The following is a 21,128-nucleotide window of genomic DNA, read 5'->3' on the forward strand; positions in this document are numbered from 1 at the left end:
CAAGATTGACAACCACTTTTGATCATGGCAAGAAGTGTAGATATTGCCATGCAATAAATAAGTACAATCAGCAAGATGGATAAATAGTATGATAAAAGAGATAAAACTTTAGATCAATGTTCAGTAATCAGGGAACTTTGAACTTAGTATCATCAGTACAATCTGGCCTAATCAAACCGTAGAGTGACACAGGTTGATCAGTGTGGATGGAAAAAAACTAATATCACCAGCTTTTCCTAGCATACACACATGTAAACACAGGCACCCATCTCCACATGAAGGAGTAATGGATGCAATCAGAAACTCATGATAGAGTTTTTTTTAGAGGAAGGGTCTACTGGGCTGTCTGTTCTCCAATGTGGGCAGCAGATGAAGACATGGCCTTGTTTGTGTTCACTGGCCCCTAGCACTGTAAATCAGTACGGGGCACATATGGCAAGAGGGACACCCCACACACACATGCACACACACATGCACACACACATGCACACACACACTTGCTTGGAGTTGGTAGCTTTATTGTGACATACACAACAGCTACTGTTTTGAAACTCAGCTGTTTACCTTTACCTTGATCTACAAAGATTTCCTGAAGAGGCATTATAAAATTGGTATACAGTGCACATTCCATCCGTTGAATGTCAAAACTACGTACGGACTATACATTTGCTACTTGTCAAATGAATGTAGTCATCGTGTGAAAATGTGCCCAATGAAAACTAAAATAGATCTCAAAGACACAAGAGGACACAAGAATACATTATATTTATGAAGTGGAAAAAAAATTCAGAAATTGGTGCTTTAAAATTAGGGGTGTCAAACAATTTATTTCTTTAATCACCATTTATTGCTGAATTTCAACATTTGATAGGTATTAATTGCACTAAACTAATTAGTTTTTGTTATGCTTTTATTTTATAATTAATAAACTCATAAGCAAGGTACTTTGCTTCCTGTTTGGATGAAAACCTGCTTTATTTTGAAAGAACATAATGAACTTCCGGTAGACAGAAAGTTACTGCAGTAACTTAACCACGGAAAAAGAAAATCATTATGGATTGAAAACTAAATGAAAAGAGCTAAAGGGAACAGTGAAACATTAAAGTACTATACAAGGTGCATAATACTTTTGACTCATCAACTGAGCCATCTGGGAGTATTTCCAGTGAAATGAGACAAGCGTGCATCAGTGTTGCTATTTTCTATCACTGTGAGAGCAGGAAGACGCTACAGCAACTTATCTATGGTGTGCCAAAAGGGACAAATAGCACAGGATTAATAAGATAAAAAGTAGTATGTGTTAATTTCAGAACCTAAAGGAGCACTATGTAACTAAAACGTAGCATCATGTTTATCAGCTCTGCCTCTTTCTAGAAACCTTTCAGCTCTCTAACCTCTCTTCATTTTTCAAAGCATCTCCAAAATGTTTCCTCATTTTACCACATTTCTGGTCGTGGAGCTTATTAGAAAAATGCAGAGGCATTTATATCGGGTAGAGTCAGTTATATCTGAACCTGTTAGTTTGCCCACTTCGCTTCCATCCCTGCAACACCTGTTGGTTTGCCGTTTGCCTGGCAAACCAAGGGGCGTCCAACACGGCCTTGTGGGGGTGTCTTAAGACAGCCAGCCTTCTCTGTGCTTTGGCTGACAGTCCAAATAAAAATAGATCAGAGTGCAGTGTTTGATGTTCTAGGGAAGATCTCCAGACCCTTTCTTACCTGAAGGTGCCAACTATTAGATGGCAAATATTAACTATTTCATGGCAAGGACCAAAATGTTTTTGCTAAAAACAAATACAATTTTAGATAGACTTAACACAGTATTTGTGTACTTACAATTATATGTGGAAACTAGCTTGTTTGAACTGATTGGAAACTTGCAAAATAGTCTTAAAAATCAACATGAAATAGAATTGCAATAAAGTCTTTCTCGTAATCCTGCCATAAAAAATGTGATATATTTTGCCCATATCGCCCACCCCTTAGCTGTATAATATGAAATATTTTACAACAGTCATAAGTTGGTTTACAAAAGCTCTATATATTATCAATGGGTCTGTATTACTCTATGTCAAATATGTTATGTACAGTTCAAGTCAGTGTACCAAGCTTAGGCTAGAATTTTATTATAAATGAATGAAGGATACAAGTATTTTATGAGGAATTTTCATTTGAATTTGTTTTTGACAGCAGATGTACACATTTAGTAACTGGCTAAAGGGTGTATACTTACTGGTCTTCCATGAAGCAACAAGTAAAGTTATAAACTAAAGTTTAATTTCTACAACTAAACATGTGACTCCAAAATACATGTGACAGCTGCAGATGCAAGATACAGTATTCAATGGAATTAATTGATGTTTTTTTCAGACTATAGAGATATCAATGTAGGTTGTGGGGATTGGGTTGGACTGGGCACCCTGACACCCTGGATAGACATTTGAGAAAGGTTATGCCATGTCATGACATGGGCCGCTGTTCCTGCGCTGCTGTCACAAAGCTCATATTTCCTATGTTCTACTCTACTCCTGTTACCGTAGCAGCCACGCAAACCCACACTTCCTGGGCCGTTATGTCATGGCTGCCATGAGGAAACATATGGGTTAGGATGCCACTATTGCACTATTGTAGATCTTAGACAGAGCTGCTGATAGATGTTTTGAAAATCAAACTCAAATATATTGAGCGCATATCCATCTATTTTTTTTAATTTATTTTTTTACAATTTAAACATTTCCAGTTCCTTTTAAGGAAGAGGAATAAACAAAAAAAATCTTGGTTATGTGCCTATATAAACATATCATACTTGGCCTAAAGTAGCCTTTTTAAAAGCTTTCCATGTTTATTGTGGTAGGAGAATCTGTAGAATGGAGCTTGTCAGGTTTCAGGCCACAAGACTTCATTAAGCTGATCAAAACAAAATAATGTCAGCCATGTGCATTTTCATTCCAAAATGCAGTCTTTCCTTCGGATTTGGTGCCAGTCTTTAAGGTAGTTTGTGAAGTGAAGTAGCTCCACTGACAGCCTGAATAACATGTTTTTAATTCAATGTGATCAAATTTGTCTGAACATAGCCAGCACTTGACAGTCATTTGGAATAGGAAATAATTAAGGGAGTCAATCCTGTTGGCTTAAAGTTTACAAACTTTACCTCAAAAATTATATGTGCTGTCAAATATCTGTCATGCAGTCTACTCGCATGCTAGGAGCCTGTACCGCCTTGAAATAAAAGCTTAGGCCACCATGTAAAGGGTGGATGTAGAGCCTACAGTGGCCAACACTGATGAAAAGTTCAGAGAGAAGCATGAGGTGGGCCCATTATACTGCACGTGCCTGCAACTGCCTGTCACTGACTCAGGCCTAGCATACACAGCCATAGACATACAGACACACATGCATGGACACGATGGGAGTGTGCATAATCTAGGGTTGTGTATACATACACAAGAAAAGACAAGTTGCCAGACAAAACACCTGGGTGACCCACATACAGCCTGTGTTGTCCCAAACTACGCCTCTTTGATATTGAATAATTTATTTTGTATACTCCCCAAAATGTGATTAAGGATTTCATTGTGGCTTTTACTACAATCTAAGAACCTTGCCAAGTTAAAACTATGTACTGTTTTAGTACCTAAAGGGATATGAATTGAAACTATGTAAACCAATACATTAAGCCCTGTTAATCATAAATCTTTAGAAAACTTAGTTGAATAAACTGTGGATAAGCAATGTACCACCTTATCGATATAACTGGAAAATGAGACAAAAATTAAGTTTTCCCATTTTTATTTATTTTTCCCATAGATGATTTTTTTTTATATGACTACAATTAAAATAGACAAAAAATGCATGTGGCATTATACTCTAAAATCTGCTTTTTTGTGTAATCAACAACATTTGGAAAAGATCAGGACTTTGATGCTAATGGTTGATTCCAGTATTTACAAAATGTTTTTTGGGAAAACTCAACTAATGCACTCAGATTGATTGAGAGACCCAGTTTCTATGTAGAGAGGCCAGAGAGTTTTTAGTTTTGAGTGCAGCTGTTCAAATATGATTGTGGCCTACACAGACAAAAAAAGACGCAGCGAGGAAAAACACACAATGTCAGCTCCTGTGGTGCACTGCACGTGTAATTTACTCTACAGTGTTCACACAGACTCACACTCACAGCCATTTACTCACTGTCTGACAGACACTCTCATCCCACCAGCCATTCACTGACCCACACTGAAGACTCACAAAAGAAAAGCCCCTTTAGAAAGTGATTCATCCAAACAACTTAACATGGCTTATTACAAGTGCTATGTATAAGAACAGAAGTAGTGCATATGGGCATTCCAGTGATTCATTGTCTTCTGGGGCTAAGTTCACTGCATGTTATACCCCCATTTTAAACCTATTATACCGTCTCTGACCATGAAAGGGGAATACCTCAGGTTTTTAACGTTTTCTGAACGGACCTTTTTAGCAACCATGAAGTAGAACAAGATGTTGTCTTGATTGACCCTACTCTGGGATTTTGCATTGATTTAAATACCTGTACAGAATTATTAAAAAATATGGAAAATCATATACCAAAGCTTTTATATAATTTGTGTATAATCTGTGTGCATGCTTGTGGTCTTTTTTCTCCTTAGGACCTCCTCACTGCCTCCTCTTGATTGGCCACTGCCAAGCCAGTTCGGCCAGTATGACCTGAAGATAGAGGTGCAACCCAAAGCCCACCACCGAGCACACTATGAGACAGAGGGCAGCCGAGGAGCAGTCAAGGCAGCATCCGGAGGCCACCCAGTTGTCAAGGTAACAAAGTTGGACATTTTCATTTTTGGTAACATTATACTACTGGATCCGAAGCAGTCTTAAAAACTGTTAAGATTCAAATACGGATGTGCTTAGTGGTAAAATTATTTTTTTCTCTGACATCATATTTAAAATAAAAACCCCAAATTCCTTTAACAGAGCAAGAGTCCATTCTTTGTTCTGTTAAACAAATTGGAACACGGCTGTGTACGTTATACTGGGGATTACATTTCTCTCTGTGGTCAGAACTGATTTATACAATAATAATAATAATATCAACACTGCACTAAGCATTTATTATCTAACTCCCAGTGAATTTACCTCATGCAGAAGGTAATCCCCAGATGTGTGGATAACTTAAAACATATTTAATCATCACACTTTAAACAGGGAGAAAGTTTTCATACTTATAATACTATGAGCAATATTTGCAATATGCTAAAAACATCAGCCGAATGTTGTGAACATTACATCGATGGTTTCATTTCACATATTTGCATGTATGGTTTTGTCACAAATGGGTCCTCTTCCACAGCTAGACTGTAAATCAACCTGTTTAGGCAGGGAGCCACCCAGGCAGGCAGGATTATGTCACTGCAGTCTGGTCAGCTGGTTGTCATTTGATAGCACCTGTGAGAGACCAGGTGAGCCTGCACAAAGCTTGGGCTGCTGCGAGAGAGCGGAGGATATCAGTCCCATTAATTTTTTAAAACCACAGTGACAAGCTTCCTTTGTGTGTATGATTAAGAGCTGGACCATGACAACAATGTGACTTGCATCCATTCTACCAGTATAACAGTGGTGCCTATATATTTTTTTGTCATGTTTTGAATTGTAGAACTGAATAGTCATATTGTTTCATGGACAAAATGTTCATAAATGGTCAGAAAGTGCACTTTTGTTACAAATCACTTACATGATCTGATAGTCTCTATAATCTTGTGAATAATTAAAAGCAGTATTTTATCTGTGGTAAGAAAAGCACATCCACATGTTTGTATAAGATGTATTCATATTTTGATTTGGTATTATTGTGTTGTAAATGATTGGTACTTCACGTTGTAGGCAGGGATTTCCTAAGGCTACTTTAGTCACCATTTATTTTGCACACTAGACAACGTTAAAGCTTTTTGAAAATTAAGTTAAACAGCTGTGGATAGAAACATTTTCTGATACAACATGAAAGGCTAATTCACTGCCATTTTAGAATTAGAAACAGCATGTATCCTCATACATTCAGTCATGCAGGCTCCCTCCAGGCCAATCATTAACCATTTCAACCTCAGTTAGACCAAGATTCTATCCTGCCATATGTGACAATGCATAATTTATCCGCCAAATTTTTTTCAACCGAGCGTTTGCCATGCTTGCCCTCATTCCCCATCCCCAGAGGGAAATGTTGGTTATAGGAGTTTCCTTTCAGAAGCTTGTGAGTAGAGCTTATATCTATCAATGTTGTGTCAGCTGGAAACTGGTCAATAGGATCTACATGCTTAGCTCAGATGTAAGTGGTGTAACAGATCATAAATACCACCGTTCATATCGGACCATAGATGTTTGTCAAAGATCGGAAAGTTTTCCGAATTAGCAAAAAATAAGATACTTATAATGTAACTTTTCTACTCCTCAGCTAGCATCAAACGGTACAATTTAACACACTAAATATCAAAATGGATCTCCATGAATCTTAATAACATATTAATTAATTTTCTTGACCATATGCAAATTGTTACAACTCCAGTAATATTGATACAAGCAGTCAGATTAACCTAATTAAAAATGAAACATTTTTGGTCATTGACGCACCATTCCACTCATTTTGAATTATTGAAAATCAATGTTAATCAATGATAATGTGCTGTTTTATTGGACTGACTTTAACCCACTTATTTGACCCTGACAGAGAAGTTTATCTGCCAGAAAAATGTAAAGATGAAAACAAACATCTTGCCTGTGGGTCCTTTTTATGTTTTAGATAATGAACAGCTGGCCTTTTCTGTTTGAGTCAGATAGCATCAGCAGTTGTCTAGCAGGTCTAACAGACAGTGTATTTACTAAACACCCACTCCTTTATTGTTGGTGATCGAAACCTCTTTTCGAAACAAGAAATGCAAAAAGGACAATTTTTAAAGGTTGTTTCTTTGCCTTGTGAAGCCATTACTGTTGTTAAAGAAACAACATCAGTTCAACAAACAATCATACACAAAGCATGCATACTCACAGACAGACACATAAGGGCACAGAAAACACATTGTGTGCTTCTTCTTCTTTTAGGTTTTGGATGCATTGAGATGACAAATATTAGGCCAGATCTATAGTATGTGAAAATTCAAGAAAAATAGCATATAGCCAAATCATGAAACTGGAGTAGATATCAAAGTCATTCAACCTATCATTGGGATGTGTTAACAAGCTTGCACATAGTTTCCCAGGTATACTTCAGGTGTGAAGCTAGCTGTTCTCTGGAGGAAGATTGACACTGGTGCCAGCATGTTTGATTGTAGCTTCTCTCTCTGAATGTAGATTTTTTTTTTACCATGTTTTGGTTATTATAAATCAATTATTCTGCTAGCTAACACTAACACACCCTGTATACATATTGTACCCCTATGTCGCCTGCACCTTGCGGGACCTCTACTTCTCCTTAGGTCTTGACTCTGGGGGCGTGATGTCACCAGATGACGGCATAGCTGCCATCTGGACATGGTGATGACTTCCTTTTGTGGCCACACTGTTGCCCAGATCAATCCACCACTGAGCTGCTGTGTCAACAGAAAAATAAGACAATGTCTTGGGAGGGAGCTGTGGGCCTATGTGTAGTGTACATGTTTTAAAGATCTAAAATGATGCACTTCGGGTGTATGAGGAAGACAAGGGAGCTATTGATGTATTAACCCTTAATTCTTCTGCATTGTGTTTTTTCATCAGGCCTGAACAAACACTTTTTGTATTAGGCAGAATTAGGGTAATGTCTGAAGTCTCTGGATAATTTATTTTAGACTGAGATTGTTTTGGACTCTCATTAGGGACAGAAACAAACAAAAAACCGTACCAAACAAGGCATTAGCAAACTCTTGCAGAAAAGCAACAACGCTTGGCTTTTGTATTTTGTTATAGGTTATAATAATTAGTTGTTTTAATTATCAAACTATGTTTAACATGCTCTAAAGCAAATGTAAAACATTGTGGTGACAAACTACATTTAGTATGAAGGCTTTATGTTGCCCTCTAAGCCTCTGAATATTTATCCAGAGTGTATGTCAGGTAGCTAAGTTTATTACATGGACCGTTAAATTCCACTTGTACTTTGTTTCTACTCTACCACTTGCATACTTTTTTATTTTAAAAGTCATAGAGTATAGTGTGTGGTGCATTATTATATTAGGTAGTATTTGAAGTAAATGTCAGTCTTTCAAAGGGTAAAACACGAGACTACAGAGCGGTGGGATTGGACACCAACATCAACCGACATCACATGAGAGAACTGATGTGTGGGTGTTAAGCAGCTGCTGATCAGTCTGGCAATGGAGAGCATACACTTCCTACAGTTTTCAGACAAACACAGACTACAAAGCGTGAGAGTGTTTACTTTGAATTGTTTTGACTGACATGATTCATTGCACTGTGTTTTGTGATGCATGCTGTGTATTTATATGCAGAGACTGATCCTCAGGGCTAATGATATTGTAACTAGTTACAGTGTAGCATTGTAGAAGTCAATCTGTCATCAATGCTTGTAAGGCTTTTATTCAGCACAACATAGCACACCATAATAGAGAGCATTCAACAGAAATAATCTTCATCACAATCTAGTGCTTGCAAGAGAAATAAAAAATATTGAACCCTGAGAGTTGAAATAAATTATTTACAACAAACACATTTCAATTCTACAGACTTAAAAACAATCATTGTGGTATTCATTAAAAAAAATTGCAAATTTTAGGAGATATTTAGAATGTATACACTCTAGATGGTTCTCAATATGTTGACCACCTGACTTAATTGAAAATAATTGTTCAGTGCATGCAGGATGGCCTTGCCTGTGCATGTCTGACAGGCTACTTTAGCCATTCCTCAGGGGCTCGCTGCAGACCATAATCGGTACACCTGTTGCTAGGAGACATTTAAGTCCAAAGCTTCTCTGGCTGGCTGAGGTATCCTTGTGCGTATTTAACCAGCTTAATTGAGTGCTGCAGCACCCACACAAATATAAGGAGCCCCACTGGTATTACCTGGTGCCATGGATAGAGGCAGGCAGACACAACAGAAAAGAAAATAGTAACTGTTACACATACAGTACTCAGTATTAGAAAACCACACCAACACAACTTAGGACATTGCTTCATTTCAAAAATTGAAGAAAGAAAACAGACAGTTGGAAAAATATGATGCCCATCTTTAAACTTGTTGCGACAGTTAATAAATCTAAATGAAGCCATGGTGTCTGGTAACAAGGATTTGTAATAGAATATGCCAGAAGCTGTCCAAGACAGTCATATATTTCCGCTGGCTTGGATGCATTAAAGGATTTTGATCCCAGTGATTGAATACACGGCCATGACCCCATTACTGTCTGTTTCTGTCATTCACTCTCACATATTCAAAGCTTTTAACCCTTTTCTTTTTTTCTTTCCATCACTTTCTACCTGAGTCGGATCCACTGTCTTTCTGTAGTGAAGCCTTTGACTGGCTTCTCTCACGCTCAACGTGGGTCTATCAATGGACTGGCTGTCATAATGGGGGACGGGACACAGACAGCAATGCAAAGCTATGCAGTTTGCACTGTCTGAACCGGCTGTGTATGTATGTGGTGTAGCTTTGCCCTAGGGCTGTATTCAATGTAAACATGTTGGAAACTCGGATCTCATTTGTTGTAATCAGGCTTAGTGCTCAGTGAGAAAACAGTCATTGAGAGGCAAAAGAAAAGTGTGTGTGTGAGCGAGAGAGAAGAGTGGGGGAGGATAGAATGGGGAATAAGAGGAATTGAGCTTGGACCAGTCTAGTAAGGCCATATACAGCCCTCATGCAGTATACAGTAAATGCTCCTGTGTGTGTGTATTGACCTTGTTTAAACAAACAGTCAACCGGCCCCCTGGCTCTTTCTGCCCTCCCTAGTGTGCCTGGCAAACAGCAAGCCTGTGTGAGCTGTAGTGTGTGTGTGAGTGCGTGCCCATGTGGTGCCACAGTAGGGACCAGTGCCAGATAAAATGAACCCACTCGTGACCTTGACCATCATGCTCTGGTTTTTAAATCTGTTTTAAACGCATGCTAGCCACACTATCACACATGCACGCACACGTACAAACACACACACACACACACACACACACACACACACACACACACACACACACACTATCTTTCGCTTTCGCTGATACACACATCACAAACCTTTCCAGGACTTACAGTTTACACCAGTTAGTGCTTGAATCCACACATTGTAGCACACATACACTTTCTGTCACAAGCTTCAGGGCTGCAGTTTAGTGTATGTAGCTGCTCACTCACTCACTCACTCAGAGACACACACACACACACACACACACACACACACACACACACACACACACACACACACACACACACACACACACATACACTGTCTCACCATGGCAACAGTGGAGCAACACAGGGAAACAACTTGGCAGAGTCAGGCGCTTGCTGTGAGAAAGTGTCGAGTTACGGCAGAGGACTGGAGCTGAGGAAAGTGAGAGGTGAGGACAGGGACGGAGAGGAGAGAGGGACAAAGGGAAAAGAAGCGGGACAAGGGGTAGAAGAGATAAGAGAGAAGAGAAAACTAGTGAAAAAAGGAAAGACGATAATAGAAAGAAAGGAGGAAACAAACGGAAAAAGAATCAATTCTTGAGGGTAGTTGAAAAAAGTCAGGGAGCAGGTGATGATCTCCCTCTTTTCTTTGACCAATTAAACAATCCAATTTTTAAAGTCATTGAGCCCAAATTAGGTCTTAATATTCCTGTCCTTTTCATATTTTGAACTTAAGGTTAAACACTTTTGTTTATGTATGCCTGAGTGTCATTTACGTGCGTATGCAGTGATTGGAGATGTTTTCCCCGCTGCTTGCTAGCCTTATTACTGGATCAGTGGAACAGATGAAGGCCAAAAATAAATGGGGACTTTATTTAGGGGGAGCTGAGTATGAAACAGTATCCAGCTGTTTTATTTTAGGGGAGAGGGTTCATCCTAAACTTGATCCCAATAAGAAGCGACAGCAGCAGCGCCAGCCGTAAGTTAGTTACAGGCTCTGATAAGCACAGACCCAGGGGACATGTGACCGGGTTTAATGTCAATGTGGTTTAGTATGAGAACTGATCTCTTTCAGGCCTCAGTTGCTGATTGACCCGCTGGGCTCAGTGCAATCTGAATAGGCAAAAAGGTGAGGAGTTAAAAGTGCAGGGACCACCCTCCTGTGGTATTTCACACTCAAGCATAGATTTAGGGGGTGGTGGAGTGGTGACTCAGGAATGTGAAACAAGTCAAGGGTGTGTGTGTGTGTGTGTGTGTGTGTGTGTCGTGTGCACTTCATGGTGGAGAAGTGTCCTACAAACAAACAATGGTATCCTCCATGTGTACTGGTCTACATGTCCCACTGTGTGTAAGAGGTGATGGCACAAACAAGCACCTACTGTGTTGTGTGTTTTGATGCTGTCTTAAGGATGTTTAACATAATGTTCATGTTAGAAAGCCAACAGCACCAGTCATGGAATACTATCTGTTTTGTTGATGTTTTGGTGGGAAAAAGTGCAAACAGGTGCATCCCACCTGTTTGCACGTTTCTTTTCTTGTTCAATTTCCTTCCAGAAAATATTCCCGTGAATATTTGTTTAGTTACTGATTACTTACCTTTACAAAAGCAAAATGTTCTAATCATCCACATGAATAAAATTGAACTATATCAAGTCAAAGACCAAACAGAAAATACTAGTTTTTAGTAGCTGTTGTTACTATTGCAGACTGACTGAATTAGCCCACTGTGTGGCTTGTTTCTGTTGGCCAGGGGCTTTGATTCACTGGGACTACTGAAGTGAGCCCTTCTTTCTGGCCCTCTAATCAGGTTTTCCTGGTCAATTATTGGATTTAGAAAGACCTTCTGGCCTGCTAAGTGTATGTTTGTCAACACTGTGGTTCAACACCATATCCCTCATGTTCAGAGACAGAGGAATAGAGAAAATAAAAAGGACAGACAAGCAGAGATGAAGAGATGGTGAATGGAGGGAAAGGAAAAAATCAGGGACTTTTTTTGTTCATGGGGAAACAGTTTGTTGTGCTTGACAAAGTGTGGGGGGTGGGACTATCAGGCAGTTTTTCTAAAACTATGTTTTGAACACCGTAAGGTTGCTGTTTAACATGTGCTTGAAGAGAAAACTCCAGTACTAAAAAATAAAATTCTTATTATTTTTTCTATGTTTTTTTATATTTTTATTCCAGTGTTTTTTGTGGTGCCGTTATTTACATCTGTGACATTTGAAAAAAAAAAAAAAAAAAAAATCTGTATATCTTTCTTCATAGATACATTCCTCCAGACACTTTTAACACATTTGATGCTGTCTGGAACACACATGGTGCTGGAAATAAACATGCCCTGATTTATGGACACACGCACATGTGCGCACACACACACACACACACACACACACACTTACTTACACTCAGCAAAGTACACAACATGCATGCACACAGACAAATGCTCACAAATACACATGTGCAAGCACTGCCTGTCTGTCCTCACTTCCACAGTGTGCAGACATGATCATAAAACAAGCAACACAAGCCACAAGACTGTTGATCCCTGTGACTCCATGTTTCTTTGAATCAGGAATAATGATGTCATTTATTGCCATGGACCCATTCAGACCGGAATGCATAATTACCTGTTAGCTTGTTACTAGCGAGATTTATACTTTCATGTGGCTTTTGAGATCCTATGTGGTTTTCAAAGATGAACCCATTACTTGTTATTAAAGGGGCCTTGTGCTGCTCCTTGGTGCAACTTCCTTCCGAATACATTTCACATCCCACATACAGTAGTACTGCGCATTGGTTGGGAAGCTTCCAGTTTGACACTGGGAAATACATACTCTATGTATATGCCTTAGCTGTGTCAAAGTTCACTGCAGCACCTTTTGCACTACACCAACAGTGCCTACAGCAGTCGAGCTTACTGGTATGTAGGAAGGACAAACACCAAAAATCAACACAAGTTACTCATCTGTTTACGCATTCCAAATCAGACAAGCCTCCTGAGCAGTTTAAACACGGAGGATGTGGTAAAGGAGTAACAACACACCTTAGGGTGGGGAGTTTTTGCTATGACACAACGCTGCAGGGTTGGAAATGATATACGCTGAAAGTAACAGTTGTCAAGGTAATCACTGATTTATTAGTATAAAAATGAACTTTCCCTATTTGCATGATTTTACATGACACGAAAAACTACTTTTATAATACAGCTCAAATGTTTATTGTCATGACACTGGCTGTTTTAAGACTGTTCAGACAAACACAATATTAAAGAACAAATCTGAGTAAAAAGGGTGTAGTAACAAGCGCTACAGAAAGAGAGGGAGACACGGAAAGCTGGACTTTAGGTAATTGGCTTCAGAGAAATTAAGTCAATATTTTGAAACCAAGCATGCCTTTTCTTTGGAGGTGCTTGCTCACAGTGTTCATCAGGTACATTTCCAGGGCCTTATTGTGACCAGTTGAACTCTTTTTATTTTAGCTGGTTTTGGAACAGTCCTACTGTAAGCGGCACCCACTTTCTCTCCTTCCATGGACCCCGCCCTACATTTGTACCAAACATTAACACAGCAGTGTGTGGTGCAAATCTGCATGCAGGAAAGGGTCAGAAACCATCTGTGGCAGGGTTGAGGTTTGGCAGTTCCTGGGGTGAAACAGCAATGAATGGTCTTGTTCTTCTCTGTTCCCCTCAATGGGCTGCCCTTCATATGAGCTGGAGGTGTGGACTGGAAGAGCAGTTCAGTTGGAGCGTGTATGTGAGAGGGGGGTGCCATCTTGTCGTCACGCAGTCTGCCAAGCACAACATTACAACAGTAGTGGCATTGTGGGGCCTGTGTGTTTGTTCCGTCCCTCTTAGGAGGAAAGGTGTTGCTCTCCTTCCATCTCCTTTTTTTGTCTCTTCTTGACACACAACACTTTTTGTTGATAGAACATCTCACCTGTCTGTGTAGAAACCAGGCGGTCAGCAGTACTATGGGACTAATTCTGGGGACAGCTGGCATTCATGAACAGCTGGATTCAAAATGTTTTTGACACTTTAACAAGCAGTTTTTCCACTTTAAACCAGAGTGTAACCATAAAAATACCCTTTTTATGCCTACGATCACACATAATAACTTGAATGTTTGTAAATATGCTATTTTATAACTACATGTTAAATTTAATGTATAAACTCTGTTAATTTTAGACTTCTATGGTTTAATGTATTGACTAAGATGCATACATTATGTGTAGTTTTTTCTTAACTGAAGTTAGCTCCTGAGTTAGCAGATGTGCTATTTGTTCCTGTTATAACCACTGAAAGTCAATTCAGTGCTGCTTTTTTTTCTTAACTTTTTTAAAAATGCTTTCCATAGCCGTAGCTGTAGATGCGTACAACTTGTATCTGGTCTTAAAAGGATTGACCAGGTGAAGTTTGAGGTTCATGTATGAATTATGGAGGTAACAGTATGAATCATGTCAAAGTGCAGGCGTGCAAGGGAAAAAAATGTGAGACCAAGGCTGAGAACATCAAGTCAAACTAGAGTGAAGCCAAAACTGCCGATGAATCTCCAGTGGCCCTGCCAGAAAAATCACAACCTCCTTGACCTGACATTTAGATTCCCTCCAAAAAAAGGTGGCCTGAAGGCTGTGGAAATAAAAAGACTATGTCTTTGTTCACACCTGTCATCTGGACCCAAAGAACTCACATCTGTTTTTATTCTGTGTTTCTCTTTGTCATGTCTCAGCTCATTGGCTACAGCGAGAAGCCTGTCAACCTGCAGATGTTCATTGGAACGGCAGATGACCGCTACCTGAGGCCGCACGCCTTCTACCAGGTGCACCGGATCACGGGGAAAACCGTAGCTACAGCCAGCCAAGAAATCATCGTTTCCAGCTCCAAAGTTCTTGAAATTCCTCTCCTGCCTGAGAACAACATGACAGCCAGGTAAGTGTCAGAAGCACTGCAGTCATAAATTAATACTTTTTTGAGAGTATCTCCATGAAGACATTCCTAAATGATAAACAAAATGATTTTTTTTTAAATCTTCATACACGGTTTTTATATCTTCCAAAGCAGATTACTTGATTCAAATGAATAGAGTTTGACACAGAGGGGATTTTAGGGTTTCCCAATAAGCAGTGAAATAAACTTTATTAGGATATTTATGATTCTACATTACTCGTATGACTATTTTAATACAGGGTCTGGTTTCATTTACATTGGAATTTATAGGAAGGCATTTGGTTGGGGTTTTCTCATTTACAGTTGTAATAAATCAAATTTACAGACAGTTTTATTTTGTGATTCAACACTTATTTCTCTTCTCATTGCCAATCCCCTGCTGGGCATGTGGTTGGTTTTATCACTCCCGGACCTTCACTACTAAAATGTGCAGTAGATGATTGCAATCCCTGTGGTGCCTCGTGGGGCTAAATATTTTCCCTCCTTCTTGCAGTATCGACTGTGCTGGCATCCTTAAGCTGCGGAACTCCGACATTGAGCTGCGAAAGGGGGAGACGGATATTGGAAGAAAGAACACACGAGTCCGCGTGGTGTTCAGGGTGCACATCCCTCAACCTAACGGGAAGGTGCTGTCACTGCAGGCTTCCTCTATTCCTGTGGAGTGCTGTGAGTGTCAATTTCCCACACTCGCATACACATGCACAGTCAGCAAAAATACTCATTCAGGAAAGAAGACACACAGACAAGCACACGCTCAAAAACATGTCTTTACTTATCTGTCTAACCAAGTGTGGAGTGGGACAATCAAGGATGTTGAATTAGAATATAACATTTAATGGATGCTCCCTTACAGTAGTTCTACATGATTACCATTGATTGCTTGAGGCCATTGATACAAATCTGTGGTCATTTGTCATGTTCTATTCTTTATTGGACTGGTTAAAAATCAAATGTGTTCCTGTGACTTTTCCTGTTTATACTGTTGTTTATACTCTTTCTTATTCCTTGGTCCACACAAAGTGTAGTGTAAAGGAACAAATCTCAGTAAATAATCCTCCTCTTTATTCCTCAACCCCTTGCTGCGTCTCTCCCAGCCCAGCGTTCAGCTCAAGAGCTGCCCCAGGTGGAGAAATCCAGCCTGACCAGCTGTCTGGTCAGTGGGGGAGAAGAGATGGTCATCACTGGCTCCAACTTCTTCCCAGAGTCCAAGGTCATCTTCCTGGAGAAAGGCCCTGGTATGTGGAATGTTTGCACAGCAGCTCACCACTGCAAAAACAGCTTGCGTCAATTATATTTAAAAATAATCATGTTTAATTGCTGCCTGTTCTGTTTGATCAGAGGGCCACCTATTTTGTAGGCGTCATTGATATAATATTTTTAGTCTGCAAAAGGTTATGACAATTTTATAGGAGTCATGGTTGATACATCTGTGAAAAGATATGTTTCTCTTCATGTGTATTTTAGAGTAAATGTAATAATTTGGATCGGTGTTGAAACTTACTAGTCAAGTGAGGTCAAACTTTATTTATATAGCACATTAAAAACATCCTCAGTTGATCAAAATGCTGAGACCAAAGTTCTACTCAGTAGAAGCAGCAATAATAGATTTGAGGAAGATTTTTTCCTCAACATTTCTTCCCAAAGTCTAATATTCCTGTGGTTTACAGACGCACAACAATGAAGTTTACTTTTATGATCCACTCAAGTTTGGCTTGAATAAATATAAATAAATCATACATCACTGCAGCCTCCACTTACTAGCACGTCCTTTTGAAAGAGAGTAGATCTGAAATGAAAGTAGAATGACAGTGCTCTAACGAAGCTCCACCATCATTATGTCTTTGTGCATTCAAACTGAATAGTTAACTGCGTTATATACAGAAGTGTACCAGTCTGTGATTCCATATTGTGTTATGGCCTTGTGAAAGCACAATGTTTAGAGAAGCAACGGGAGCTCCATACACGCACGCACACACGCACGCACTCACACACACACACACACACACACACACACCTCTATAACTACTTCCAATGGCAGTACAGAGATGGTGTGATCGCTTCGTCCCCATAATTATGAATAAGGCTTGAGTCTCTGGTTCCTAAAATTTGAGAATATAAAAGATGCTTTATGTAATCAGTAACATGCTGTATGAATAATTCCCTGAGCTTTTCAGCTTATTTCTCTCAAGTCACTCCTCAGTGTGCAAGGTTTCTGGGTGTTTTATTGGACAACCTGTATTCTGCCTTATCTTTTCTCTTTTTACACCACTGCACAATTAGGAAAACACATGTAATAGCTGGGATCTCTGGGATGGAAATTTTAAATGTGTAGTATTTGTTGAGCCAGTCTCTGCCTGCCCAAGAGACCTTTGTCTTGGAAGAGACAAAATCAAGTTCACACATGACAGAAAGTTGAGCAGTGTTGTTTTTGCAAAGGAGAACCATTCTCTCTTAGATTCTCTCAGGGCAAAACAAGCCGCCTGGAGGAATGTCTTTAGTGTTTTAAAGGTGAAGCATGTCATGGAGCATGGACCATCAATGAGCTAAAACAACTCACTGATGGTCAAGCAAGTGGAAACCTCAGAGAGGTGCATGTTGGGTAGGGAGGGAAGCTGGGCCCCATGGTGCAGGGCGGCAGCCGACTGTGGAAAGAGACAGAGAGAATAAGAAAGAGGAATGGAAGATAATGCTGATTAGGTTTTTGTAAATTGTCCCCCTCATCATGTCTAATCCTCCCACTTTAGTGCAGAAAGACACTGATTGGAGTTAGTATTGGAATGGAAAGAAAGAAAGAAGTGGAGGCAGTGACAGACATTTTTCCACCATCTCTTATAATTTAGACTAATTGAAGACAACAGTAAGCTGATAAAGAACTGCAGAGAATGACCTATTGTTGCCTGTGGAGATTATTGGGTCATACTGTAAATTACTTTACCGTATGCAGCATTTGTTCATGTAAGATCTGACTTTTGTAAGATCTGAATGTTTAGGTTTGTCATTTATCAGTCTGCAGAGCTTTTGTTTTTTTTACTTCTTTAATGGAACCTCTCCCTAAGTCTTCTTATGCTGTTTATAGTCTTCTTATTCTGCTTTTAGTAGAGATCTAATTCTTTTATAAATATTTGTGCAAAAAAAACAAAAACAGATAACTGATACAGCATGTTTACTCCACCAGGTTGTTTCTGCTTTCAAAGCCAAACAGCTGCTTGCTTTTACAAAGAGAGTGCAACATAAACAGTAATCACCTTTATTATTTCTGTTCGATCTTCCAGCACAACGGGTGCATGTTTTATTCCCCTCTGACTTGGTGTCTGGAGGATGGGAGTCGTTGTCTAAGCGTGGTATGATGTTCCTGTTGGTGCTTGTTGTCTGACAGAGCATGTGGGGCCCTTGCTTCTGCCTGTTGAATGTCAACAAGCTGCACTGCAATAATGCATTGCTGTCAGCTGAAAAGACATTCAAGGTCATTTGTTCATTGGAAAAAAAAAAAAGTCTTTGTCTACAAGTTCAGCTCTGCCTTCATAGTTTATCGTAATGACTTGTTAATGTGCCATGGGATTATTACACATAAGGCTAATGTTGTGGAGAGATCTGAAAGGGTAAATCACCGGCTTAAAGCCACAGAAGACTTTGAATTCTGGTAGAAAGCTGAATAAGCTTAAATGTACCAGGCTTACAGTTGAGTGCTTACTTTGAATATAGGTTTGCCCTCTCTGCAGATCTGTTGCAGATGCCTGAAGCGGTATTTGGGGAAACCCTTTTAGGTTTCAAGGAAGATGTCAGCAGGTGCAGACTGTGCACCACCATGTAAACACTTTGAAGGAGTCTGCAGATGAATTTGTTTTATAGACCATACAGTGCTAACCTTTTTGTTGCCAACGTTTTTATTCTGTTGCCGCAGTGATGACTTATGATTCCATCCATCCACACTTCAAGTCTGTCAGTGTTTTCACCTCGACTGCTTCCCTCCAAGCCTCTCCCCCTAAGATGTCTGGCCAAATAATTAAATTCCTCAAAGGAAAACAGGAAAGGATGTTTTGTCGCCAGAAATCTGCCAGTGCGTAAAAGCATTTTTTAAGGAATATTGTTATTCCACCGCTCTCTCCATAAGTTGGACCAGACAAAACAAAGAGGGAGGATATTTGGACATTTGATTACTATTTAATAGCCACTAAGACATTCTCCATGGGGCGTATGGACCTCTAAAAAGGACCTCCCTTTGATGTCTCTTGGTTCTGCAGAACAAATTGAAATCCTGTGCGTTTCTGAAGCCTGGTTCTTACCCTGTCTGTTTGAAAAAGCACTGAACACTGACCTCATCCTCAATATAATAGGAAAAAGAAAAAGAGAAGTTCTCCAGATGAGGAAGATTTATTTGAAAAATATCACAAACTCTACTTCAGAAGGGGACTCACTTATAGAGATATAGTTATTATGAGTGTGCGGCTTGGCTTTGTTACAGTATAGACCCACTTCAATTGTATTTATTTTTATTTCCACTAGATTCATTGTTCCTATGTCTACTTTAACTGTTGTTTAACTCTGCAGTGGAATGATAGCATTTCAAAAAAGGTTTATTCAGGCTGTCACTTCAGAGCACATGATTTACGCCTCTGAGGCATTTAGTCTTCACTATGAATGTGATGGAGGTATAATGGGGGGACAAAGTGATGCCCCCTCTGTGCCGCTATCAGCCCCCAAGTAAATGTCCCCCTCCCCCTCCCTCTAGATGGGCGACCGCAATGGGAAGTGGAAGCAAAAATCATTCGTGAGAAATCACAAGGAGTAAGTACTCATTTATTAAATTGTACAGTTGTTCCTCTCCATTCTGTCTGTATTATTGCACTTCATTAAACTTTTGTGAACTGATTTTTGCATTTTTGCATTTAGCAATATGCTAATGGTATTGTGTTTTTTCTATGATAGTTGGGTGTAAATAATGTTTTTTGTTTATTTTCTAGTCATGCATTGTGGTGGAGGTTCCTCCCTACCACAGTAAAACGGTGGGCTCAGCTGCACAGGTGCAGTTTTATGTCTGCAATGGCAAGCGGAAAAGGAGCCAGTCACAACGCTTCACTTACCTTTCAGGTGAGACGAGAGGTTTTTAGGACTTTTAGAGGAACTTTATAAGGAATTGTTGACCGTCAGCTCATTCATTTATTCCTAAACATTTCAACTAGTAGCTTAGAAAACAAACTTGATTTGTAAGGCGCTTCAATATTTCAGATCATATGAAATGTTCTGGTAGCTATGGTTACTATCATTAACACAAAAAGAGTCTCTCAGGGTTTACTTTGAAGAAGTTAGACCGGCATCAGTGACAGTTGTTACATGATCTTTGTGTTGCACACTCCTCCAATGGGGCTTCACTGACCCCTTTTCTCTTTTTCTCTCTCCAAAGAAAGCCTCACTGTGGTATGGAGGGGGGTCTTCCACTGACATTAACCTTAACACCTGCCAACTGTTAGTTTTCTAAGCCTAACTAAAACGCCCATGACAACCTTTTTGTCTCTAATGCGTGAGATTTCCTGATGCAGATCTTTTGTGGTCCAGGAAACTTTTATATACAATTAGTAGACTTAAGTTGTGGTTTAATATAATTATCCAAGCATTAAGGATACTGACTGTTCATACTATTTTGATCTCAAAGTTTCCTTAATGTCTTCATGAAAGTCAAATTCCTTCCTTGCTATTTGATATTGTTATTATTTATTTCCCTCTTGAAGTCAGTCAAACTGAAAGCCCTGCTTGCAAAATATATTGACATGTGAGCGTTTGGTGCAGCATATCTAAACCCTGAGTTTTACCACAACAGTGTGTTATTTGTGCGTGTGTGTACGCATAAAGCAGCCTTGCCCATCCACCCACCCACCCTTACTGTTTGCAAGCTCGCCCACTCCACACAGACAGTTCCTGTTTTCACCGTTCACACATTAGGGCGGCCAATGAAAGCAGAGTAGAGTAATGCTGCTCTTTCAGGGAAGCTGGGTTTTTGACAGCGGCAGTGTCACCACAGACGATGGCTGCTTTCTTTATTGTGGCAAAAAATAAAGATGGTTTATTGTGGGCTGGGTTGCAGAAGGCTTGGCCTAATTAAGGGAAAGAAGTCTCTGGATAAA

General features: G+C 39.6%; 1 protein-coding gene across 2 annotated transcripts in view; it reads left to right on the plus strand.

Annotated features, from left to right (window-relative positions):
* The window catches only part of nfatc3a (nuclear factor of activated T cells 3a), a 55,413-nt gene that overhangs the window by 17,881 nt on the left and 16,404 nt on the right, over nucleotides 1-21,128 (plus strand). For both annotated transcript variants that reach the window (XM_061040888.1, XM_061040896.1), the window contains exons 3-8: nucleotides 4,643-4,805; nucleotides 14,792-14,991; nucleotides 15,503-15,675; nucleotides 16,104-16,244; nucleotides 19,739-19,794; nucleotides 19,971-20,097. In XM_061040888.1, coding sequence (XP_060896871.1) covers nucleotides 4,643-4,805; nucleotides 14,792-14,991; nucleotides 15,503-15,675; nucleotides 16,104-16,244; nucleotides 19,739-19,794; nucleotides 19,971-20,097 — 860 coding nt within the window. The remainder of the gene's footprint in view (nucleotides 1-4,642; nucleotides 4,806-14,791; nucleotides 14,992-15,502; nucleotides 15,676-16,103; nucleotides 16,245-19,738; nucleotides 19,795-19,970; nucleotides 20,098-21,128) is intronic.

This window comes from Labrus mixtus, chromosome 1 (genome assembly GCF_963584025.1).
Source record: "Labrus mixtus chromosome 1, fLabMix1.1, whole genome shotgun sequence".
Classification (NCBI taxonomy): Eukaryota; Metazoa; Chordata; class Actinopteri; order Labriformes; family Labridae; genus Labrus; species Labrus mixtus.